The 26,381-nt window shown below is 45.6% G+C and overlaps 1 protein-coding gene across 1 annotated transcript in view; it reads right to left on the bottom strand.

Moving 5' to 3' along the window:
• The window catches only part of PTK2 (protein tyrosine kinase 2), a 192,929-nt gene that overhangs the window by 113,964 nt on the left and 52,584 nt on the right, over window positions 1-26,381 (bottom strand). The window contains 2 exon segments of the mRNA XM_070382716.1: window positions 4,944-5,110; window positions 15,953-16,179. Coding sequence (XP_070238817.1) covers window positions 4,944-5,110; window positions 15,953-16,147 — 362 coding nt within the window. The 5' untranslated portion in view covers window positions 16,148-16,179.

The following is a 26,381-nucleotide window of genomic DNA, read 5'->3' as shown; positions in this document are numbered from 1 at the left end:
GTGGGCTCTGCAGACAGAAAGGCTGGAGAAGGCCCTGGGAGGACGCGACAGTGGAGCACCTGCCCTAACAAGGGGAGGGCCAAGCCGTGCCAGGAACAGCAGAGCAGCATATACAGCAGTTGACCATCGAGTTCAAAGGCACTAGGGACAATCCGCTTGGCGTGTTTAAGAGCCAGTGTGGCCAAGGTTGAGCAAGTGCAAAGTTGGAAAATTAAAAGGCAGAGAGAGAAATGAGATAAGAGCTATTCTGTTCAACAAGAAGGCAGGCAACAGAGAAGAGACCATCAAATGAGACCCCAACCCGAGTACCTATGAAAACTGAAACTTCAAAGAGACCACAGCTGCTCGAGTGAAGGTAGGGGAGCAAGAGGTAGAGAAAAGACCAAGAGGTAACCACAAACTTGGAGTGAGCTCCAGGTGAGTGGGGGCTGGGGGAGGAGGTGGTAGCTCCTGGAAGTTTCTGAGCGGGAATGGTTTACACATTTCTTTGGATGTTTACATTTTAAAAGATTTGTTCACAAATTCTGTGAGCTCAACCTTATAATGTATCTCGGTACAGCTGCTTCTCGCTCCTCCAAGTACTACTCTCCTGGTCCATCATCTTCTCTGACTTTTTCCTGGGTTATTGTAGTAACCTGTCCATTGGTTTCCTGAGTTTATCCAAGTAAAGTGTGAATTTAACGCCAAAGGCAGGTCTAGGGAGGCTAGGAAGAGGTCAGTGGAGCAGCCCCAAATATCAAGGTCAGCAGGAGAAGACAGTGACGGTCAATGAAGCAGGAGGAAAACCTTCACCAGAAGAGAGTCTGGTATCCAGGAGGCTGAGTGAAGAAAGCACGCTTGGTATCCACAGGGGCTTGGCTGCAGAACCCCACAGACACCGAGAGCCTGAAATGCTCGTGTGAAATGGTACAGTCTGTGCACGAAAGCTGCACAACGTGGCACAAACCCTCACACACTGAGAGCATCGGGATTATTTACAATGCAATATACAGTGTAAGTGCTACGTAACCAGCTGCTGGCACAACAAGTTCAAGTTTTGCTTTTTGGAACTCTCTGGAATCCGCCCTCCCCCCGCCACCCTCACACCCAGAATTTTGGAACTGTAGTTGGTTGAAGCCTGGTTCCCTGGTTGTGGAACCAGGGAACCCACAGACACTGAGGGGTGGCTGTACTTAGACAGGACTAAGTGACTGGCTGTAGCCAGGAGGTTCTGCAGAGGGCAGACTGGACAGTGAAGGGGCAGAGCCCATCAAAGCCAGGCTGTCAGGAGGCTGGGCCTTTTCCTTTGAACCATAAATTACTTAGAAACATGTTTTTAAGTTGCTTAATACACAGTTACATGCAGGATCCTGTATTTCTATATTAGAAAAAACAGTTAAATACATAACTTAAAAACTACTGTTTACTTACTACTGTTTGTGTTCTTCCCTTTAATTATTAAAAAGGTAAGTCTTATTCCTTTAAGACTGGTTCTGCTTTATATATTTTGAGGAGTTTATAAGTTTAAGAGCTACATCTATTTCTATACTTATTAAATTATTGGTGAAATGAGCATTTCACTGTTACGTGGTTGCCCTCTATATCCATAAGCTTCTTTGCCTGAAAATTTATTTCACAGGGTGTTAACAGCACAATACTGATCTTTTTTTCCTGGTTATTATTTGCCTGGTATATTTATACTCAAGTTTTATGTGAGTTTTTCAAATTGAAAGTCAGGGCTCATTAGAAGGCAGGAAAATTCTTTTCACTATTCATTTATTAATTCATTTTACTAACGTAGAACAAAACAGAACACTGCAGAGAAAGCCTTTAGACCTCAGCGTAAATAACAGCGCTGAGTACAGTTTGGTGAAATGTGTGGGTCCGGGACACATAAACAGCTCTGAGACACACACACAGGCATACACGTGTGCTAGATCTCACGGCAAAACACGTGGTTTCCTCCAAGTCAGAGAAAAATGTTTGAACGTCACTGTCTGGATACATCATGTGAACAGCAGATAGCTTGATTTTATGTTTTAATCCACTCTAAATCCCATGGATGGAGGAACCTGGTAGGCTGCAGTCCACGGGGTCACTAGGAGTCGGACACGACTGAGCGACTTCACTTTGACTTTTCACCTTCATGCATTGGAGGAGGAAATGGCAACCCACTCCAGTGTTCTTGCCTGGAGAATCCCATGGACAGAGGAGCCTGGTGGGCTGCTGTCTATGGGGTCGCACAGTCGGGCATGACTGAAGCGACTTAGCAGCAGCAGCAGTAACCTCTGACAATCATTCACCGTTAGCATCTGTGCATCTCACTTGTGATTTCTATCCATCTTGCTTCCCCACGCTTCTGCTTCTTTCCTTCTTTTTGACCCCCACATCTCTCTACTATCTACTTGCCCAAGGGCCGTTCCAGCCCCTCACATTTAGCTGACAAAGCTTTGCTCTATCACCCCTGTTCCAACCTGCACCCAGTACTGAGCTCTACTTTTTCAGTATAAAAAAATCTGTTATCATTAGTTCTCCTTCATGAAGCCAGTGCTCACTGATATCTGTTCTTGAGGTAATTTAACTGTGCAAACAAATCTAGACTGCCAGTTACATTTCCTCACCACTTTGAACATATTATACCACCATTTTCTTGGCATCGATGATGCTGTGAGAAGTCTAATTTTTCTCTGCTTGTTTTTGACATCCTTTCATTTTCTTTTATACAACACTATTTTGCTATAATCTGTCAAAGTATGCATTTAGATTTACCCAATTTGAGATTTTTCTGTTAATCCTACATTTAAGGACTGATGTCACTCACTGATTCTAGAAAGTTCTCAGCTATTTTCCCTTCAGATTATTTCCTCTTCCTCATTCTTTTTATTCTCTTCTTCAGACTTCCTGTTAGAAAACGGTTGACCTTCTCATTCTTCATGTTACATAAATCTGCTTTCATAATTTCCATCTGTTCATCTCTGTGCTATGTTTTGGGAGAGTTTTCTCAGCTCCATCTTCCTGTTTACTAATTGTTCAGCTATGTCTAATCTGCTGCTTTATCTATCCAATGACTTCCAGAACTTCTGTTTTGTTCTTTTTCAAGTCTGCTTGATTATTTTAACAGCCTCGTATTCCCACTAATATGTTAGAACAGTTTGTATTAATCCTCACCCTCCTGAAGCTATCACACACGTATCACTGGTACCTCTGATCACATCTTCTTCTTTCAGCACCTCCACCGACAACCTGTGCACCTTCACTCATCTCAGAAGCCCAGCTACACTCTCAGTTTTGAAGATCACATTATTCCCATTGAGATGGGCATGCTGATTCTAAAAACCCACTCTGTGAAGTCAGATGGCTAAATCCAAATGGAACCTGTGCCACAAACTATGTGAATGCAATTTAAATCCATTTTGTTGTGCCTCTGTCTTCATCTACAAAATAAGGATAACAAGTCTTTACCTCCTCGGGTTTGGGTAAATGAAATACAGAGTTTACGAATTATAACAGCACACAGCTGGCACAGTGCCTGGCTCCTAACAGCCACTCGATGGTGACAACACACCAACGTCATCATCTTCACCACCCCTCATTCGAGGAGGGTCAGTCAAATTTTCCTTACTTATGAGGATCCAGACTCCACTGAATAAAACAGTGCCTACATCCTTATTATTAAGGTTAAATAAGCTGGCTTCAAAGAATGAAAACAAAGCTTAGATACCCCAGGATCTGCATTCAACAATTTACTGAGGACTAAGGCTATTGCTATAATGAAGGCTGCCTCTGACATGTCTCACAAATTCAGGACATTAACAGAATTGTTTTATTTATTTTTTTAACAGAATTGTTTTAATTAAAAATACCTAGAGATATGTTCAGGTAACTTTTAGATATTCTTAGTTTTTAAACACTTGTTTAATTAACTGACCAAATAGATGGAGATCAAATCTTTTTCAGCCATTGTTGAAAAGTAACCAAACTATATTCTTACAGACTATTTTGTCAGGTCAATTCCAGCTAGCTGACAAATTTGAAAATTATATTTCTCTGATAAGCTGTAATTGGGATAGTATTTTTATTCAACTAAAGATTTACTCACCTAAAAATGTTTTTCTTTTTAAATGTCTCATCTTATCTATTTAGATCCTTGAAGTGAAAGTTACTGACATTTGAATGCCCTCTTTACGCTATAATCATCTTTATTTCTGTAGCACTATCTGTAAAAACAGGGGCTCCTGTGGAAGAGCTCCCTTATACTTCCCTCAAACGTTAAGTGTTTTAGGTACACAATTTCCTACAAACACCATGGTTTACTGAAAAGTGAAAAAAAATTATTAGGAGAGAACCAGGGAAAGGACAATTATAGGGACTTCTTTTATTTCACTTCGAATGATTTTAGTTTCATTGAAGTCAGTATGACTTCACTTTCCAGCATCCATGTTGTATGTGAACATCACACAGACACTGACTCTTTCAGGTGAGCTGCGATCACTGGGCATGACAGAGTGAGCTCTGCAGCACATTAATACGGTAATCAGGTGTGGTCACTTCCAGGCACAGAAGGGTGCCAGCAGCACAGGAAGTAGAAGCACTAGGACCCGGGCAGTGCTCAGAGCAGAGGCTGGACACTGAGAGGCTGGATACAGAGGCAGAGTGGGCAGTGCTCAGAGCAGAGGCTGGACAGAGCAGCACTGGCAAGAGGAGGGTGAGGGCAAAAGACCGTCACAGAATAACGAAAGCAAGGAGACGGCTCAAGCAAGCCCATGCCAGGGGTGCCCGAAGACGGGCTACACAGAAGTGCAGAAGGGAGCGCTGGCTAACAAGTACCGGCCACCTCTATGTGTACGGGAGTCCCAGGGACCATCAGTGAGAAAATTAAACACAGATAACCATCCTCTCATGTGTGCTTCTATATGCAAAACAAACCACGTCCGAGTCGCCCCAAAGTAGGTTTGTAATCTTACTTCCACTCCTCTGGTGGGTGGGCAAGTTCATACTTCTCCCTCACATTGGAGACACCCATATCCAAATGGAGCCAGTGAACCTCCTCTGACCGCAGGTGACTCAGGCGAAATCCATAGCAGGCCACGTGCTTTACTTTGTGACTGTCCACTATCTTCTGAATGATGCCCTAAAACATACCCCCCACAGAAATGACTGTTATAAACAAAAACTGCATGCTAGAAATTAATGCAATGTTCATTTCTTTCAGTTAATTATCAGAAATCTTTGGTAGAAAAAGAGCATCAATTTAAATACATCACTTAATTTTACTTAGGAATCTTTTTTCACACACAGTATTTTTATGAACACAGAAAAGTGTTTTTAAACCACAAGAAGAGGCACTGCCCCTTTCTTTACTGACTTCTGCAGCTCCACCACTGCATCACCCCAACTCATTCACCCACATGGGCCACCCCTTTGGGGGCTTCCTAAGAATGAGACCTGGGGAGGGTTATACTTTCCAAACCAAAGTATTGCTGAGAACAAGCTGCAACCTTAGTATCATTTGTTTTTTTAAATACATATTTAGGAATACATAACTAAAGTCATATTTCTGATAACATTGATGACACATAAGAAGCTACCTCAAGCTGAGGCTAACCATCTGCTCTCTACTGGTTAATATACAGCAATCTCCAAGAGCCCCCAACCTAATGCTTCCAACATGTTATGTCCATGAGTTCAGAGGAGATGAGGGGCAACCTCTGAAGGAGGGCATCAGAGAACGCTCCCTAGAGAAGATGGCATTTATCCCAAGCTGTGGCAGTCGTGTGTACACGTCTGTAAGTGGGCAGCACACGTGGGCAGACCCACTTGGGAATACAACGGAAACCACACCCCGTCCTTCCATGAGGGCGTGTGAATCACAGTCCACTGCACTCTGCTCAATCTTTTAGGCCATTAGTAAGTTTTCTTAAATGATGCGGATATTAACAAGAAAATGTCTATTAAGAAAAATCAGTACTGTCTACTAGAGAAAGCACTGGTTTCTAACAATTAGCAATTAACTGAAGTTATCATATAACTTACAATGTAAAAGTTCTGCACACACTAGTATTTCTTTTCTGTGACACAATGCTGTTGATAAAACAATTAAGGCTGTTCCCAACCCTACCCCAAAGAAGAGATAAACAATAACATGTCCTGTATACAAAATTGTCAGGGACCTAGGGAGTCCACACCACGGACAGGGTGTGCGCCGTGTTCCCACACCTGCCGACCGCCCTCGTGGACTCCTCAGTCCCCAGCACAAGGCTGTGTATGCAGCCCAGGACTGGCGGGGGGAAGATGAAGAGAAAGGACCCGGCTGAAGAGCCATCCACAGCTTCAGAAGAAGAAGAACTCTCACTGGATCTATAGCCTACAGAACTCAAGCAGGGGAACTGAAAGTGAAAATCGCATCCGACTCCTTGCGACTCCGTGGACCATATGTTCCAAGGAATTCTCCAGGCCAGAATACTGGAGTGGGTAGCCTATCCCTTCTCCAGGGGATCTTCCTGATCCAGGAATCGAACCGGGGGCTCCTGCATTGCAAGCGGATTCTGTACCAGCTGAGCCACCAGGGAAGGGGGACTGGGATGAGCATAAAGCATCCCTCTGGCTTCTGGATTCAGGGCCGCTGAGAATTCAGTGCAGGCTGAGCACTACTAGAGGGCGTCCTGAGGGGCACTTGGGGAACTGGGAGGACAGAACCCAGATCTAGCCCCAAGCTCGCCTGCAAACCTGTGCTCTGGGGTGTGAGCTCTGTCTACAGAAGGGACATCTTTTTCTGCTAATTCTCTGAAAGGCGACTTGTGCAGCCTCTCCTTGCCAACATCCAAATCCCTGGGGGGCAAAAGACAGGAGCTGGCGCCTCTTTCAAGCTCCCACAAAAGTGCCTTTGTCTCCTGCTGCTGCTCTGCCAGCTCACTACCGAGAGCACACAGACTCTCGTCACCCGGCCGTCGCCCCTCGACTCTACATCCCCCAGCGGCAACAGCTCCAGAGCAGCCCTGCTCCTGCGAGGGCTCCGCACCACACCTGCGCCTCTCGTCCTGTTGCTGTGCTCCTGGTTGGGCAATCCCTCCACACCCAGATGCAGGGGGTTAAGGCAGGGTGCAAACCATTCCTCACGCTCATGCTTGCCGTTGACACCCCAGGAGGAACCCCACCTTCCCTGGGTGTCTGCCCTGGTGACCTCTCGCACAGGTTACCCTCATGTCTCTGACTCATGCACACACACTGGAGCCCACCTGCAGAGAAGCGGTGTAAATTACAGGGATTTGATCCAAAAAATGTGGTGCTGACTAGGGGGGAAAGTAGGTTCCTAGTCTTGAAGTCTTAATGGAACAGACAGTATTTCTGTCAGTTCACTTGATCACACTGCCAAAAGACACCAGAATAATTTTAAGCCTAGGCTTGTGTAACCAGAGTCCCCAGACTGTAGGATCTGGTACCTAAACCTGATCCTACAGTTAGCAATTTCACTCTCCACTAAAAAAAAAAAGAGCAATAAACACAGACATTTCCTTTTATTTCACTTTTTGCTTTCCATTATGCTTCCATATTGATTTCGGTTCTACTTCTCATTCTCCAGGACTCTCAGAAATGTCACTTCCCATTCCATAGGGATAGCAGCCAAGACTGTGAGTATAGAAGTACTTAAATATTTGATGCTGAATGCACGTAAGTACTCAGTAACTAAGTAAGTAATTCTGAGAACCAACGATTCGGTCTGGATAACTGAACAACTTGAGAACTAAATACTCCAACACCACCATATCCACAACACACTCACATACGTCAGTATATGTGTGTATGATTTCTGGAATACGTATCTTTAGGAAAGGGACTGTCTCTGGAGCACTGACAGGATGAGGGCTTTTAATATGCCACTCATGGGATCCAAATTAAATTTCTCATCCTGGCTTTAAAGGCTCATGATAAACTAGTCCTACAATACACAGAACAATACTTAGCTACTCTGTAGCCTCTGTTGACTCATTTATATCACAGCCCAGGCCTTGGAAACACATAAATTTTCCTGACTGAATTCTCATGTTAGATATTCACAGGGTTCTTCCCAAATTTGAAAATAAAAGAAGCCAGTGTCTGCATGGTGCTCACATCTCATCACGAACACAGCAATTCAGCCATTTTACTACTGGGGAAGGGTTATTTTCTTTTTTAGCTTCCCTGTTTTGGGGCAAAATGGGGATGGAAGTGCAGGTAATCCTGCCACAAGCACCCTTCCAGCTGTGGCCACACACATGTACAAGTGCTGCTTAGAAACAGATGCACGGGGTCAAGAGCTAGTGACAGTGTGATATTTTGATAAGTACAGCCAAGCTGCACACCAACAACACTATACCAACTACAACTGACAACATTACAGACTGTGCTTCATCTTACGCCAACACTGATCTTAAAATGCTTATCAATTCATCTGTCAACAGACATCCAGGTTGCTTCCATGTTCTAGCTTTTATAAATAGTGCTGCAATGAACAATGGGATACATGTGTCTCTTTCCATTTTGGTTTCCTCAGGTATATGCCTAGGAGTGGGATTGCTGGGTCATATGGTGGTTTTATTCCTAGTTTTTTAAGGAATCTCCATACCATCTTCCATAGTGGCTGTATTAATTTACATTCCCACCAACAGTGCATGAGCGTTCCCTTTTCTCCACACCCTCTCCAGCATTTGTTGCTTGTAGACTTTTTGATGAGGGCCATTCTGACTGGTGTGAGGTGACACCTATTGTGGTTTTGCTTTGCATGTCTCTAACAATGAGCAATGTTGAGCATCTTTTCATGTGTTTGTTAGCCATCTGTATGTCTTCTTTGGAGAAATGCCTGTTTAGGTTTTTTTCCCACTTTTTGATTGGGTTGTTTGTTTTCTAGCATTGAGTTATATATGTGCATTTTGGAAATTAATCCTTTGTCAGTTGTTTCATTTGCTATTATTTTCTCCCATTCTGAGGGTTGTCTTTTCACCTTGCTTATAGTTTCCTTTGCTGGACAAAAGCTTTTAAGTTTAATCAGGTCCCACTTGTTTACTTTTGTTTTTATTTCTGTTACTCTAGAAAGTGGGTCATATAAAAAGGAATGCATTTGAGTCAGTTCTGATGAGGTAGATGAACCTAGAACCTATTATACAGAGTGAAGTGAGTCAGAAAGAGAAAGATAAATATCATTTTCTAACGCACATATACAGAATCTAGAAAAATGGTACTGAAGAATTTATTTACAGGGAGACTCAGCAATGGAGATACAGACATAGAGAATAGACTTACAGACATGGAGAGAGAGGAGGAGAGGGTGAGATGTATGGAAAGAGTAACATGGAAACTTACATTACCATATGTAAAATAGACAGCCAATGGGAATTTGCTGTATGGCTCGGGAAACTCAAACAGGGACTCTGTATCAACCTAGAGGGGTGGGGTGGGGAGGGAGGTGGGAGGGAGGTTCAAAAGGGAGGGGATATATGTATACCAATGGCTGATTCATGTCGAGGTTTGACAGAAAACAGGAAAATTCTGTAAAGCAATTATCCTTTGATAAAAAAAGAAAAAGAAAAAAGAAATTCAGGAAGGCAAGGGTGTAGTGTGAAAATGAGAGAAGAGACAGATTCTGCCAGAGAAGCAAGAGGAAAGAGAAATGCCCAGGTACACATTTTATTTTATTTTTCCTTTTTTTTTCTTAATTTTATTTTTAAACTTTACAATATTGTAGTAGTTTTCCCAAATATTGAAATGAATCCGCCACAGGTATACCTGTGTTCCCCATCCTGAACCCTCCTCCCTCTTCCTTCCCCATACCCTCCCTCTGGGTCGTCCCAGTAAAAATCATTCTGGCTCTAGAGAGGAGAAATAGCTAAAAAATAAAGTTAAGGACACCTAATAAAAATAATTGCAGCATTTTAAGGGGAAAAAGTGGTGGTTTGAATAAGGGGAGTAGACACAAAAATGGATAGAAATAAATGTACTTTAAAAATATTTTGTAGGTAGAATAACCAAGATTTGGTGACCTTGAGAAGATATCCAACACGAGGATAAAAGAAAAGGAGATTAATGCATTCTGCCTCAGATAGATAAGATGTTTATGTCATTCAGTGAAACACAAACTCATGTGAAGCGGTTTGGAAACAGGACGGCGAAATGACAAGTACATTTCGATGGATTCAGCTTTTTAGAATATCCAAGTAGAAATGCCCAGTAAGCACTTGGTTATATGGGTCTGGAGTTCAGGAAAGTATGTTAACTGATTAATCACAGGGTAGGATCAGTATACTCTTATTCAGTAGGCTAACTCAGGGCATTTCTAGTCACTCACTCATTTAATAAGGATTCACTGATAGCTACTTGGTCTGAACATTCTTGCAGATGTGGGGTTCTGAGGAAGGCAGACACAGTACCATCCTTATGAGGTTTGGAAACTGGAAGCAGAAGGTAGGGAAAATGGCAGTGGCACCTGAAGCTATAACCACTTCCGTAAGCGGGCTGAATTTGTAGTGCACAATCAGCAAACAGCGTTATTATTTAACCACCACTTCCTTCAAACAGACTCTGTAAAATTTCCCTTCTTTTTTTTTTCCTTTACAACAGTGAACATCTTTGCTAGGTCCTGTGGCTTTTAATCATTTCCATTTATATAAGGAATTACACTCCTTTGAGTCATATATGGAGACTTTTTCTGTAATTCTGTAAGTGTATTGTATTATGAATCTAACCTAAACAGTGTCTCCTCCTAATAGCAAATGATACTGAGAGAGAGAAAAAGAGAACACTGAAAAACTAAAAAAAAAAAAAAAAAAGTTTATCAATTTGATGGACCAAGATTGGCAGGGTTGGGTGGGGGGGGTGTTTTGTTGTTAAAATTTTAATTTCCAAGGTTACTAACTAGTGAGATGAAGCTGTCATTCTGTTTTTTCTGGAAGTTCCTGTTAGGATTTGCTTGGTTCAACTTGGCCACTTATCATTTAGACAGTGCTCTGAAAGGAAGTGACCCTCTCCTTCCTTGGGTGGAGAGCACTCGTGCAGCTCTGTCCTTCGCGTCCATTTACTCATGATGTGTGCCCCTGCCCTACTCATTCAGTGATCACCTAGAGAGCTAGGTGCTCTGGTCTGGTGCCAGCGATGCAACGATGGCAGGATGTGAGCCTGACCCTTGAAAGTCAAGAGCTGAGCAGAAGGACGTGACAATGAACAACGGAGCAAGAGAATCCGTCTGTGAAGAAGGTAAGGCAGGGAACAAGAGAAAAGGGGTATCTGATGCGTTCAGCTCTCTCCTCATGGATAACCTGAAGCATTTCACTGTTTATTAGAGGAGACATCTGAGGCCATGAGCATAATTCTCAACACTGCCCATCTCATCATTCCTATGAACAGCCAAGTACACTCATCAGGACGACGTGTCTTTTATTATGTCCAGCGGTCACTGTTCTCAGTGCACTCTCCTTCAGGTGCTCTTCACATTCAGGAAACCAACAGGTTCCTACCATATTCTCTGACCACACCTGTACAGGTCGGAACCTATCATCACTCAGCAAAACAAGATGCAGAAATCCAGCCCTGCTCTGGAGAAGGCAGCACATCTCCTGCCCTTGGTCCAGCAGCAGACGCGGGGCCCTCCTAACGGTCCTCAGGACAAAGCAGGCACTTCTGTTTTCATGATCTACAGTCACCCTCGGTTCCTCGTTGCTGCCATAACAAATGGCCACAAACTCAGGGACTGAACTAACACAAGTGTGTGACTGTCCAGCTGTGCAGATCACAAATCTGAAGTGGCTGTCACTGAACTAAGACAAGGCATCAGCAAGGATGTGCTGTGTTCTGGAAGGTCCGGGACAGGTGACAAGGAGCCAATCCCGTAGGTCCCTGGGGGCCCCTGAAGAACAGGGAGCTCCTGGGACTTTTGAGCAGATTACTGACGAGAAGACTGAAGACCGGCACGTGAGAGAAAGACAGGAAGCAGGAAGTAAAAGGGGTGGTGCCAGGACAGAAGGCCGCAAGGCACAGCGGGAGAGGAGCAGGCGGGGCTCCTGCAGGGCTGGCGTTCACTCCAGAGAGGACAGTGTGGAAGGCTCCGAGTGGAGGAGTGATGTGCTCTGGCTCTCGTGTGAACAGGATGGCTCAGGTGGCCGGGCTGTGAATAGACGGGGCAGGGACAACGGGGAAGGCGAGCAGGAGACCGCAGGGCTCCAAGAAAGGTGTGCAGGGGAGGCCCTGGGAGGTGTGGGTTCCAGGTACATATAAAGACAACATGGACAGGACAAGCTAACATACTGGACGCTGGGTGTGAGCAAAAGCAGTGAAAGACGCTGCACAGGGCCTACTTACCTAAAAGAAGGGGAAACCCTTCATCTGAAGCACTGGATGGCTCTTCTGGAGAAGAAAAGTGAAGACAGAGAAGAGAGGCAGAGACACAGTGTGGGAGTGTCAGGTCTTCAACTGAAGATGAGACCAACCAGAACGGGGTGCCGTGTGGACTAAGCAGAGCGCAGGATGGAACCACGGCCACGGCTGTAAGGACTGACAAAGACCTAAGAGGCCAGAAGGGGCTGGCAGGTTGGGCCTGGGCCAGCCTCTGGCATTCACTACAGGACTTCCTTCCGGGTCCACATCTCTTTGCGCTCCAATATGTCATTTACTTGAGTTTTCAAAGACAGCCTACAGAATGAACTTTCCACGTCCTTATCGCTCTTATAGACACCTTCATCCCACCTGTTGGTGGCTGACAATGTACCTGGTTTAGACTTCAGAGACACAAGGTGTGTCCCCCAGGGCCTCTGAAGACCCTGTTTCAGTGCTACCCTGCATCTGGCATCGCTGGTAACAGTCTGATGTAAACATCGCCCTTCTTCCTAAGTAGGAGACTTCTCTGGTAGAATCTGGATCTTCTCCATACGCTAACCTTGGCTCTTCTGCACTGACCCCAAACTTATCTCCAGAGCTGCCTGGAACATGGCGCTGACACTAGCCTATGGTCAAGAGAAGTGATGTTTGTGACCATGAGCTACTGATTACTCGGGCAGGACACACGAGCCTGTACCCCTGCTTAGGAATCATGCCTGCATTTACAACTTGCACCTGATGTTGGCGCCACATGGCCACAGGCGAGGCTGGTTATGGAGACGGAGCGTGCCCGTGTGCCCATCTCACAGACCCCACCTCCTCACACCCAGGAGCTGCACACGTGGCTGGTGACAGCCCGGAGTGTCAAGGCCACGAGGCCCAGGCCTGTGATGTCCACAGCCCTTCAATGAGCACAGTTCTCCTACTGCGGCTGCTCTATACACTCCACCTATTCACAGGGGAGGCCTGTGAATCCTGTCAGCAACCACTATATTATTAGTGTGTAATTAGCACATATATGTAATAGGAGTAAAATTTGTTAATTAAAGAACTGAAAACCTCTGTAATGAATTATAACAAGAATCCTGAGTTTTCCTGGTAAAAAGGAATCTGCAGAGGTTTTGGTTCTCCTGAGTTAAGCAGCCTCTCAGAAAACTACTTTCTACGGAGCATAGCTGTCCAGCAGGGACATAACGCAGGCCACGTACACCATTTAAAAATTTCTAATGGCCACATTAAAAAACTGCAAAAAGGTACAAGTGAATTTAATTTTAATGATACATTTCCTTTAACCTAGTATGCCAAGAACAAAACTAACAGATTACTGATGAGATATTTTACATTCCTTTTTCATATTAAATCTCTGAAATCTAGGGTTTATTTTTACTTTGTTGTTGCTGTTCAGTCGCTAAGTTGTGTCCAACTCTCTGTCACCCCATGGACTGCAGCACACCAGGCTCCCCTGTCCTTCACTATCTCCCAGAACTTGTACAAACTCATGTCCATTGAGTCACTGATGCAATCTAACCATCTCATCCTCTGCTGCCCCCTTCTCCTCCTGCCTTCAATCTTTCCCAGCATCATGGTCTTTCTCTACTGAGTCGGCTCTTCGCATCAGGTGGCCAAAGTATTGCAGTTTCAGCTTCAGTCCTTTCCAATACACTTAGAAAACATCAAGTCAGACTAGCTACACTTAAGTATTCAGTAGTGGCATACAGCTTCCACATTGGGCAGTGCAACGACAGGGTCTGAGACTCAATCTAATTACTAAGCAACTCTAGATAACGATAAGCTATCTCCTTTCAGAAAATGGTTGGCCTTCAGATCCATCTTAATTTACATGAAAATCCTGCATTTTCAGATGTTACAGCACTAGATAAAAGTGGGTTATGAGTAATTCCCACCTGCCATCACATTGATCCAGTATCATGTGGATTTCATGCTATTCCCGGGGAGGGCTGGGGTCAATCCATGCCAATCGAGGTTTCTCTGCCTCATGCTGAAAATCAATCACCAACTGCTAAGACTTGCTAAATTCTAAACACTGATCAATTACTGTGAAGTAGAACAACTTGCTCTTTGGCCTCATAGATTTGCTAATATTGATCTTCACAGAAGTCTGAGAAATATGTTCTCATAACTTATGTGTTTCTATCTGATTTAAATTTTTCTTCACAATACAAATGTTTTGATGCTGGTAAGGTTCTAACACTGGCTGAAGGCCGACACGTGCCCAGTGATCACTGGTTCTTTCCACGGTATAAATCCTCTCATGTGTAGCACGCATATTAAAACCACAGCACATCTGTCACGGAGCCTTCCCAAAGTGAAACTCCTGATATAAGAAACTCTTAACATCTCCTAAATGTCTTGGGAAATTCATAACCTTTGAAAGGCTCCCCTCCTGCACAATACTCTGAAATCTATTAAGGTTGATGCAATGGTTTAAAGAATTTCCTCTCTTGTATCTGAAATTTATACAACTACAAAATGCCCTAACAGCCTTCCCATAGACGTTACATGTACAAGGTTTCCTCTCCAGAGATTGCATTTATAAGGTTAAATATGAAACAGAGCTATAGATAAACTAGAAAAAGTCAGCAAGTATCGTAAAAAGTTTGTGAAAAGAGACTATTTCAAGTACAGCACATGGGTAGATAGTGACACCTATTTCAATCCTAAGTGAATGACTCTTTTAATAATCCATTTGAATAGTCAGTATTACAGTACCATAGATGTAACAATATTACATATAGTTTATATGTAATATATAGCCTTAAGTCTAAGTTCTACCACTTCCTTTGTTGTACTTAAAAATAGTTAAGGCGTGTAAGTTAACGAGTAGTAAATTAATCTCGTTATAATAAAAGGGAAGGAGTATATCTGATGGTCCTCCTCACTGGATGCTTGTCCTCCTTAAAGATGAATATGGACTAAGCAGAGGAGCAGCAGGGAGGAGGGGCTTCCTCAACACTGGATCAAATAAACATCCTGACAGCTTGCATTCCGAACTTGGTTTTCAGAGTCTGGTGATCACTCCTTCCTCTCAGCCACCTCTGCCTACGCAGTGCTGCCCCACAGCTCTTCACCACCCACTCTCACCAGCGCCCGGAGGGAGCTCGTCCAGCGACTCCCACGTTCACATGCAGTGACGCCCCGCGGGCCTGGCCCCCGGGACCCACCCGCAACAGACTGGAGGCCATCCAGGCAGGGTCTTTCACATCCCCAGAACCTCGTCAGGCGTGTGTATACAGGAGACATTTGTTTTTTAAGAATCTGTCCTGTCTGGAATCGTGCAAAGAGATTCAAAATTACACTTTCTAGAAAACAATTTATTTTAACAGAATTAGAGGCTGTTTTAATTGTTTTGTTTCCTTACATACTTCAAAAATTTTCTAAAAAGCAGGAAAGAAAAACAAGTCAATGGCATTATATATGATGCAGTTATTTTTCTAAGAAATTTTACATAAATTAAAACTCTAGTCAGTCACATATTAACTCAGTAAGTACTACAGAGAAAAGCTAGCATCGCTGATATATTGGAATAACAATTATTACCCTGCCTTTTCGGTGTGTGCCATTAACATTTAACCTAAACACACACTGAGGGTGTATCCCAGGAAAACATACTCACCCTGACGTCGGTTGCATCTCCATGCCTGATAATACTGGCCCAAGTGGTTGGCTCACTGTTGCTTTCAAAATAATGAAAGACCTTTAATACTCGCTCCATGGCCCCAGGAGAACGCTCCACACCAGTTCCCAGGTGAGTCTTGGTACTTGAACTCGGCGTGTGATTCAAGTTTGGGTCAAGGTAAGCAGCAGCCATTCTTTTGCTAGATGCTAGGTATCTGTCATATTCTGGAGAAGAAAATAAGTTTTATCAGTGTACAATATTTGAAATCTACTGGTTAAAACGGATTTTACTGATACACTAATGTAACAACACTGTTCTTTGCTCTCTCCCTATGACGTGTTGTGTGCAGGTGAGCCTGAGGAGACCTGAGACCTGCACCTGGATAATCACTCTTTCCCACCACCAGCCCCCTCCCGCCACTCCCCCCACCTCCACCCAGAGCAGCACCTGATTCACAGCAGCATAATAAATATTTGTTAAACAAATTACTTCAAGTCTGGGAACCTTATTTCACTTCTGTTCAAAACTTGCTGTTATCTATAAACAATGTAACACCACCACCCCCTTTAAATCACAGACTCTAAATCTGTCAGAAATATCTCATAGGAAAGCAAAAGGTGTTAATTTTACTGCCTATTTTCAAAATCTTTTATTTTAGTGATCTATTTTGCTCCCCAAATTAGACAGTAAGGATGAATAAATATAGTATCAATTGCTTCCTGAAAAGAAACATGCCATCTTTGGAGTGGTCAGAAGAAATGATACACTAGTGGTAAAAAATCACTACAGTTGACCCTTTAATAAGGCAAGTTTGAACTGCCCAGGTCCACTTCTATGCAGATCTTTTTCAATAGTAAATAAACACTACAGACCTACACAATCCCTGGTTGGCTGAATCCCCAGAAGTGGAACCGCAGGTGCAGAGGAGCCCTCACACAGGGGGCTGAGCACAAGTTACACACGGACTTTCCCTGCACGAGGGCTGGCACCCTTACCCTACGCTGCTCCTGGGTCAGCAAGATGCGTGATAGGGAGCGTGTCAGGGAGGCGCTAAACCAGAAACAATGCACAATCCAGATACCCCTGTGGCCAAAACTCAATGGCAAAATCCTAAACCTCTAAAAAGTAGGTCTAAAGTTTTTTGGAGGATAAACCGTTGTGATGTCACCATGATAGAAGCTGCTTTCCATGACAGAATGTGGTTCTGCTTTATCAATTCAAGCTTTGACTTGCTTGTCAAAATTCCATTTGTGCTATAAACTCTCAAATTGGCCAACACCTCCACCTTATCAAGCCTTCCTCGACCTTTCTGGACAGTTCCATGTGCAAGTCTGTTCACCACCACCCACCCTTACTGGTGGTGTTCCTATCTGTCTTTCTGCAGGACTGAGGATTCAGACAGCCTGGCATGTGGGTTGGTCAGTCTGTGGGACAGTGTCCACTATGGAAAGAGAAGTCCTAAGTGCTGTTCTCTGCTATACTGACTCCTCTGCTTCCAAACAATTAAGAGAATTCTCTGCTGTTTGTGTGGTTCTCTACTTGGTTTTGGCCCATGGCTGAAGACATACAACTGGGGCTGCCAACTCTCTGTCTCTAAGTGAGAAGAGCCTTCACCCTCCTTCACCAGAGAGGTGGGCTCCAACTGGAGTTTGTAGCTGCAGCCCTCTGCAATCTGTGGCTGGCTGCATTTTTTTGACCTTTTCAAGATTAACCTGTTACAGGCACCTGTAACTGGTTAATATCTTTTGAATATCTTTTTCAAAAAACTATCAAAGAGGAAATGAAAAGGTTTTTAAAGTTGGTTTACTTGTGTAATTTAGACCCCTATTCTTCAAACCATCAGTGGTAAATGACCAGCTTTGTTTTCATTTCCAACCTGTCACAAACCATACTTTGTAAAATACAATGGAGAGGAATTTCTAGAAAAATGAAATTTAAAAATAGAAGACATACAAAAGCCAAGAACAAAACTTCTATCATTAGAGTCAGTGAACATAAAACTACCATCCAGTTGCTATGGTTTCCAGACGCCTGTGCCAGATTCTGCCCGTACTTGGTCCTACACTGTGGACAGTCCCAGCAGAGCCCCAGTCTGTGGGCCACCATCAGTCAATTCCCCGCTCAGGCACCAGGCTGCCTGGGGCAGCAAGAGGCCAGCGCCCGCTGGACTAGGAAACAGGAAAGCGGACAGCCTGTCAGTGGTGGCTGCCGACCTTCCAGCTTCAGGACTCCCTTTCACTCACAAACTAACTTCTTTCTTGGGAGAACCAAGGCAATCCCAAGGCAGGTAGGTGTGAGGACACAGGAGCTGACAAGCCTTGGCACTGACCCCAAGGCTCATTGCACAATCCAGTATGAACGCTCTGTGAGACAGCACATTAGAAAAAGAAAGAAAAGGACGAGGACCACAACAAGTCTTACTCCGGAGCTGCCTGGCTTACGTTCACTGTACATACTAAGATCCCACCAAGGGAGTAATCTCAGTAAGCTTGTGATGAGCTGGCCCTTTAATAAAGCTGGAGATGCTTGCCAAATTATGAGAAGTGAAGAACGCAAATTGCTACAGCTCAATTTTTTTTTTTAATTAATGACATCAACTAGCTTGAAAAGTTTTAAGAATTTGATAATAACCCTAAAGTAAATCCTTAAACAACCTAGACAAGTGTGAAAGTTTTGTCCTTAATTTTGTTCTTTCACCCATGATTGGGGTTTGTTTTCTCATAAAATGACTAACCTGGGTATCCTAAATGTCCCACAGTGATTTTACTAGACAGAGAAGCTAACATTATTTAAATGTTTGATATTGTAACATGGAAGGATATATATGAAACTCTAGTACTTTGGCCACCTAATGCGAAGAACTGACTCATTGGAAAAGACCCTGATGCTGGGAAAGATTGAAGGCAGGAGGAGAAGGGGACGACAGAGGATGAGATGGTTGGATGGCATCACTGACTCAATGGACATGAGTTTGAGCAAGCTCTGGGAGTTGGTGATGGACAGGGAAGCCTGGCGTGCTGCAGTCCATGGGGTCACAAAGAGTCGGACACAAGTGAGCGACTGGACTGAACGGAACTTGGTATTATGTCAGTGTGTTACACTGTGTATTTTCAAACTCGCCCCTTTCCCAGTGCTCTTCTTCCAATGTGACTCTGACGCCTCTTTCAAGAGGCACAGTCTATGTTCCTTCCCCTCAAACTTGAACTGGCTTAAGACTAGGCTAAGATACACCCTAAGCTAGGTCATTAAAGGCAACACCAAAAAAAAAAAAAGGAAAGAAGGAACCGAGGTTCCCACGGTGGCCCTGGGATGCTCACTCACAAAGTCCACCACCACACTAGACAGAAGTTCAAGCAACCCAAGATCAGAGCTCCAAGAACCACAGCTCCACTGAGCTTCCCACTGATGGGCGGCATCACCTCTGGAAAACTGAGACAGAGCCCCCTCGAAAGACCCACGGGCTCCCAGCTGTGCTGCCGCAGACAACACCATACAGTTGAGACGAGCCGGCCCTGCTGAGCCCTGCCCAGACTGCAGACCTGAACAGAACAAAAAGCTCACATCATCTGAAGCCATCACGTGTCAGAAGTCTTGTTTTCAGCAACAGACAAGTGATACGGTGTATGTTCAACTAACGTATGCAGCAGTGATTCTTCCTTCACCTGGAAGTGTGGGACATAAAACGACAACCAGAATGCTTGCCTCCTTCTTTGCACTGTTAAAGATACAGAGTGAGCATCTTTTCAGTGCCTGGACAAATCTCACATGCCTTCCTAAGGTTGGGTCACCTTCCTTCTACATTTTATTCTTTGTAATTTCAATGTCATGAAACACCTGAGTGCTTCTCTAATGCAAACTTTTTGCCATGTCACTTCCTCAGTGACATCTGTTCCTGTCACAATTATTTTCTTCACTTAAGTCAATAAGACATAATAGACACCTACCTTTACTAAGTTCTTTTGGCTGCAAATCCAGAACGTCTGGCTCAAAAGCAAAGTCAACATTCCTAGAGTTGGCTATTTTTCCTGTAACTTCACGTATGTTCAATTAGAGTTCTACCAAGTTATTTCCACCAGGTAGTTAAAGTTTTTGCCATACTGTGTACTTAATTTCTAAGATCCCTAATTAGTTAGAAACCTTAAAAGTAACTGAATATTGGAGACTTAAAAAAAAAAATCCTAAGGAAATCAAGAATGGCAAAATATAACATATATGTAAAATCCAAATTAATAGAGTGCTGATAAGATAAATGTATTTCAGATTGAAAATTAAAAGCATTCAGAGTATGGTAACCTATTTGTTTATATTTTAACTGTGACCTGTCGTGGTGACAGAAATCAATTCAGGTTTCCTTTCCGGGGGCACCGACTGCAAGGGGCCAGAAGGGAGGCTGCGGGGAGCTGATAACCTTCCAACACGGATTCGGAAGGGGGCAGAAAACCTGGGCCAGGCTATGTAGGATTTATGTACTTTACTGTATGGATGCTGTAACTTCAATTACACATCTTTATTTACAAATATGAGAACAAAAAAGGTTTGTCAGAAGACTCTTATCCAACAACTGACCAAAAGAAACATGCAGTGCCAAAGCACACTAGTTAAAATTAATTGCTCGAGCCACAGTCACAAATCCAGCACAGAAGCAATTCACATGGACACATTTTATAAATGCCAACTGTTCTCGGTATCTGCATTTCTGCCTCTGCCACTCTCTTACTGGCACATGAATGTGCTATTTTGAAAAACAAGTAAAATATGTGATGTTTGCAAATATGAAAATACTCATTTACCATCTTTTTATGAAAGGAGTTTTTAACTGCATTTATGATATATGGCCCTACATATACACATGTACGCATACTCAAGACAGATGTCTTTAAGACTCTATTGAAAAATATGGGACACTATCGCCAAAAAATGCAAAGATACTTATAAGCACAAATTTTTACACGTGGCTGCAAAATTCATTTTTCCTTAAAACTGACACATGAAACCTAGCTCTAAGATTAACAGTCTAACCAGTACCAACATTCATTACAAACAATTAAAACTGCCACTTACTGAGTGGCTCTACATGCAAGGCATAAACACAGAGTCTCATTTAATTTCATTTTCACCACAACTGTTAGAGGCGCACAGTCCTAGCTCCATTAGCAGGTATAAAGTCTAAAATAAAAGTCACCAAAGTCCAGGAACACAAAGCTACTCAGTGGTTGGGTTGTGACTGTCTGAGACTGAAGCTCTGAAAAACTCTTTCAGTTCAGGTACGCTGTAGGGGCCCATCAAGTGGCCTAACGACATTCTCTGCCCCTAAAATCCTAAAGCTCAGTGACACAGTCCACTGCTCTCAGCAGGCACGGACACACAGCTCTTCACCACTGCGTCCCAACAACACTGGCAAGCATCGAATGTATACGACAGATCACGGATGACAGGGAGAATGTTGTGTGAAGCAAGACCCCAGCCTGCACAGGACTGTCAGGGAGAAAGCCTGTGAACTGCACTTCCTGTCGCAGGCACACGTCTGCCACAACTTCTCTGGTGTCAACTGGCCATGGTGGAGTCACACGACAGGAGGAGGGCCATCTCCCCAACGTTGCCAGTGGCATTCCATAAGCAGCTACTGGGATGAAAAGAATGGATGGCAGTGTGGCTGGCTGGAGCGCTGGACAGAATGGGTGCCTGGGTGAACCCGTGCCACACGACACAACCCCCCGCAGGTCTCCTGGGAACAGCAACGCTGAGCCTGTCGCCCTGGAGCCAGGTGACTCCCAATTACCACTGAACACATTAAACATGACAGACTTTCTCAAACACTTCTTTGTCACTAAATCTCCCAGATGAAAGAAACATGGTTAAAATGTTTTTTCTGTATTATTTTATAATTAAAATACTTAATGATGTAAATTAAAGTAGAATTCATCAAAGCAGATGATCAAAATCAATGTAGAAAACATACATTAAATTATTCCTTCAGCACTTTTAAGTTCACGTCTAATACACCACATACAGCATCAAAAAGCTTCGCCTGTTTAGGAAAAGATTCCCTCAAGGAGTCCTTCACACAGCAGGACCGCCATGACCCGATCGCCCCTCTCACACAGTTGACTTGTCTCTTTCACACGGCAGCCCTACACGGTGGCGCCCATCAGTCACCTCACTTACATGTGTGGTCACTAAGGCACAGAGGTTAGGCAACTGCCCAAGTCACACAGCTGCGAGTGTGCATGCTCACTTCCACACCAGATCCCAGCCGGTCCAGGGGCGAGCCACAGAGCCTCAGCACAGCACACAGAGGGTGTGCAAGCCCCTGCCCAAATGGACCCCACGCCAAGCAGTATCACCATGCGATCCCTAGGCAAGTTCAGTCAGCTAGGTTGCTTGCATCAAAAGCACTGAACTACCTTCTAATTTTATTTAGTGTATCAGGTACTTTCCACCTACGAACTCGGCCTTCCCTGGCCCTACATGTAATGCACTCTTCCAGGAACCCCTGACGAGAGGTCCTCTGAGAAAAGCCACCACAGACAAGTGCACTGAGCACACGGTGCTGGGGAGAGGCCAGGGAGAGGAAAGGTCCAGCTCAGACCTGGGACACGGTCGGGGTTCCTACACAAAGTGAGTTCCAAGCTGGGGTCCTGAGAGCGGGCATCAAAACCTAAACCTGACAAAAGACAAGGTGGCTGGTGTGGCGAGAGCGCCCCGGGAGCCAACACGGGGCCAGAGAGGCTTCAAATTCAATCAGCAGGGGAGCAGGACAAGGCCCGGTTGCAGAGGCAGGTTCAGAGCCTGGCCGCTGTTAGGATTTGCACCTGGGCAGGCATTCAAGTCTGTTCGGACCAATCTGAAGGCTTCTGTTATAACCCAGACAGGACTGACTATGGCCTGAGACCAAAGATTTGAAAGCTATAAAAAAAATCCAAGAGGACAGGATTGATCAAACTGCATTTCTAAGACTGAAGGAGACAGTGGCCATTTTTCTGGCTTGGGCAGCTAAGTGGGAAGGTGATAGCATTCCACCGAGATAAGGAACATAAGAGGGGCAGACCTGTTGGTGGAGGGGCTGGGCAGGAAGGAAAAGATCAATTCCGCTTGGTATTTGTTACTGGGAACAACAAGCCAGATGAAGGAGGCACTTCATGCCTCCTGTTACAGGAGGGAACCAGGGAGCCGGGACTTGTGGACGTTTCCTCTGGAAGCGGGATGAGGGGAGGGCCACCACAGCTGCTCGCAGGCTGGGGAAAGGGGGCCTGACACACGCCTCGGACATCGTGATGCGGGTTCTCTAAGCCGTCTAAAACACAAACAGATTTCCCAGCTGCACTCCTAAGGAAGAGGAGTGAACCTGCCTGGGGAAAACACTCCCGCTGGTGCGCTCTCTCCCACAGCGGCAGGGGGTGGGGGGTTGAGGGGGGCGCGGGGGGGCGGCGCAGCACTGGGCAAATCTAAACAGCATGAGGCGAGCACTCCCCGTCTAGAGCTGACCTGCTGTTCACAAATGAAGAGCGACTGTCATAACATGCAGAGATTGATCTCGACTGTCTGATTTGAAACATGCTATTGTAAAGGTCACTCATGAGACAGGGGCCAGGGCTCAGAGGTCTACTTCAATTATTATCATGCCGCATTTATGCCAGGACTGTTCTATGCACTTAAAAATTAAATCATTTAATCCTCTTAATAACCTTCTATTCCCCACTTTCTGGATGTGGGAAGAGAGAAGCAATTTGCCCAAGCCCACAGGCCTGGTGAACAGGGCTCAACCAGGCAGGAGAGCTGCAGAGGCCAAGCCTTTGCTCAGCAAGGCCTGCCACCCAGGTGTGCTGAGTCCGCACCCTCACTTGACAACTCGGTCACTAGCAGGCCGCAGCGCTGCCTGGCAACACAGCAGCACACAGCCGAGCAGCCGTCCTCACCCTCCGTCGCTGCCACCCCCACGCCCCCATGCAGGCTCTGCCGAGAGCCAGCCGCAGGGGGCTGCTGCTCCTGCCTGCTCTCTCACAGCCAGCTGCCCCGGCCACTTGTTCCTGCCGGGCCCCTGTGGGCAAACGCAGGGGACACACTTCCCTGAGAGTAACGGGTTCTGCACAAACATTTACTGAGCCAACTTCTGCTGCTGCTGCTAAGTCGCTTCAGTCGTGTCTGACTCTGTGCGACCCCATGGACTGCAGCCTACCAGGGTCCTCTGTCCATGGGATTTTCCAGGCAAGAGTACTGGAGTGGGTTGCCATTGCCTTCTCCTCTAGTATGGATTTAAAAAGCCATAACTCTAACCTGAAGAGCATTCAGTCTAGTTAGGAGAGCTGCACACACACACACACACACACACTCTGTCTCACACATGTGGCTGATGACCGCTATAACAAGTATTATTTAAAAATTAATTGTAAACACTATTTTTAAAGATCAGTATCACTAACCATAAAGCCACTAGAAAGAACTCAGTAGTTATTTAGTTTTCAAAAACTCTGCACCACCCTTCTCAAGGCTTCTGGCCACGCAGACCTCGGCTGCTGCAGGCAGACAGTCACCTGCCCAGGAGGCTCCTGACCTCCTGAGCGAGGAGGAGGCCGAGAGCAGGACAGACCGGTTCCCTCCTAGGTGTGCATTTCACCGCAGGGGGGCAGGGGAGCATGCGCTGGTGAGGAGAGTGAAAGGGCAAGCAGGGGAGTAGCAGGAGGGTCCCATTTCACACAAGGTGGTCAAGGGGGTACACTCATGTCTTACTGCCCAAACCAGGAGAACTGGCAGGGCTGAGGGTGGTGAGTGTTAAACAGATAAACCGGGGCACACACTTTCCCCACCTTGCCGAGAAGGGCATATCTAAGCCAAAACCCCATGTCCTGCTAAAGCTCTAGAGCCACGTGTGGAGAAAATCCTGGGAAGAACGAGCGGCCCCTTCCCCAAACACAATGAGGATGAGTGAAGGGTCTGAATCCCCACTGGACCAGCCCTGTGGGTGAGGGAAGCAGTGCCAACAGGACTCTAAACAGGAGTGAAGAGGGTTTACGGCGATGCTCCGGCCACGACATCAGAATCCTGGACATGGAACGCACCCCTGCTCCTCACCGTCCCCTCCCTCCCTGCCCTCCCTGCAGCAGCAGAAACCTGTTACTGTCATGTTCCTGGTTTACCATAAACCCATACACCAGACACACCTGCTCCCTGAGGGGGACACAAACAACTGCACCAACACTTACACAGTGAAGTCCCTACGAAGCGAGGAAAGGGACCAGCACCAGGGAGACACTCAGGGAATCGGAGCCGGGTGGCTGGGGCTTCACAGAGGGAACTGGGACCGGAGACGTGTCCCAGGAGGGGGACTCGCATCCACACCTGAGGAGGAGTTCAAAGAACTGACGGATGGCGCCCGAGGGTGAGGGGGCAGAGGCAGACGATGTGTGCCTCCCGTGGGGTGGGGTAAGGGGAGGACGGTGCCTGGGGAGGAGGCGACAAGGCCCGAGGCCCGGCCACGGAGTCCCGGGCTTCAGAGGTGGGCAGAGAATTAGCAAGGAGAGCCCTCAGAGAAACATGGTGCAGGGCAAGGCTTCCCTCCTCACCCCCTCCAATGGCCTTGCGCAGCTCAAACTACCGTCAGTGGAGAAGCCCAGGCTCTCCAGAACACGCCCACATCATTCTCAGTGCCTCTGTGTGCGATCCCTACAGCACGGAAGACCCTCCCCACGCTCTCAGCTGGAATCAAAGATGCCCCAGACTCTACCAGTTCAGGTTTCTTTTTCACTAAGCAAACAACTGCTGAGTGCTGTTAATATGTCCCACCATGGAGAATCAAAAATAACGAGACCTGAGCCTGGCTGCAAGAACCAGGTAACAGGAGACAAGCAACTAGGCAGAGCTGTGTGAGTCACCAGCTCTCACCCTGTGTGAGGGCAGGGCCCAGCGAGAGACAGAGGGCCATACGCGGAGCAGAGGCCTGAAGGCATCACGGGTGAAGAAGGAAAGTTCCAGCAGGAACAGCAACAGCACAAGAGGCCAACAAGGCCAGCCCAGCAGGGGCCTCTCAGAAAGCTAGGTGCGCACAGAGCTGAGAGGCTGGGGCCTGCAGGAGCTGGGGAGGGGAAGAGAGAGCAGAGGAGAGGCGGGCAGGGCCTGCTGCATGTGCAGGGTGGACGGGACCCACTGCGGTCAATGTGCACTGGGGCTGCTACATGGGGGCACTGCTCCCTGTGCTGGGCACTCAGAAACTCAGGTGTCCTCTGGAAAGCATCTGATTTCTTTGACTGTAAACATGCAGATATCTAGATAGTTACACTGTAACTATAAAATGGTTTATACAGTTATATAAAAATATACTTTTAACCTATCTCCCCCACAAGTCAATTAGCTCCTCAAGCTGTCAGACCACATGGCTGTGGTCCCACAGGCATGGCAGAGGATCAGGAGGTAATTCCCAGAGCAACCATCA

Source organism: Bos mutus, chromosome 14 (assembly GCF_027580195.1).
Source record: "Bos mutus isolate GX-2022 chromosome 14, NWIPB_WYAK_1.1, whole genome shotgun sequence".
NCBI classification, from domain to species: domain Eukaryota; kingdom Metazoa; phylum Chordata; class Mammalia; order Artiodactyla; family Bovidae; genus Bos; species Bos mutus.
This window is presented reverse-complemented; position numbering and strand designations above follow the sequence as displayed.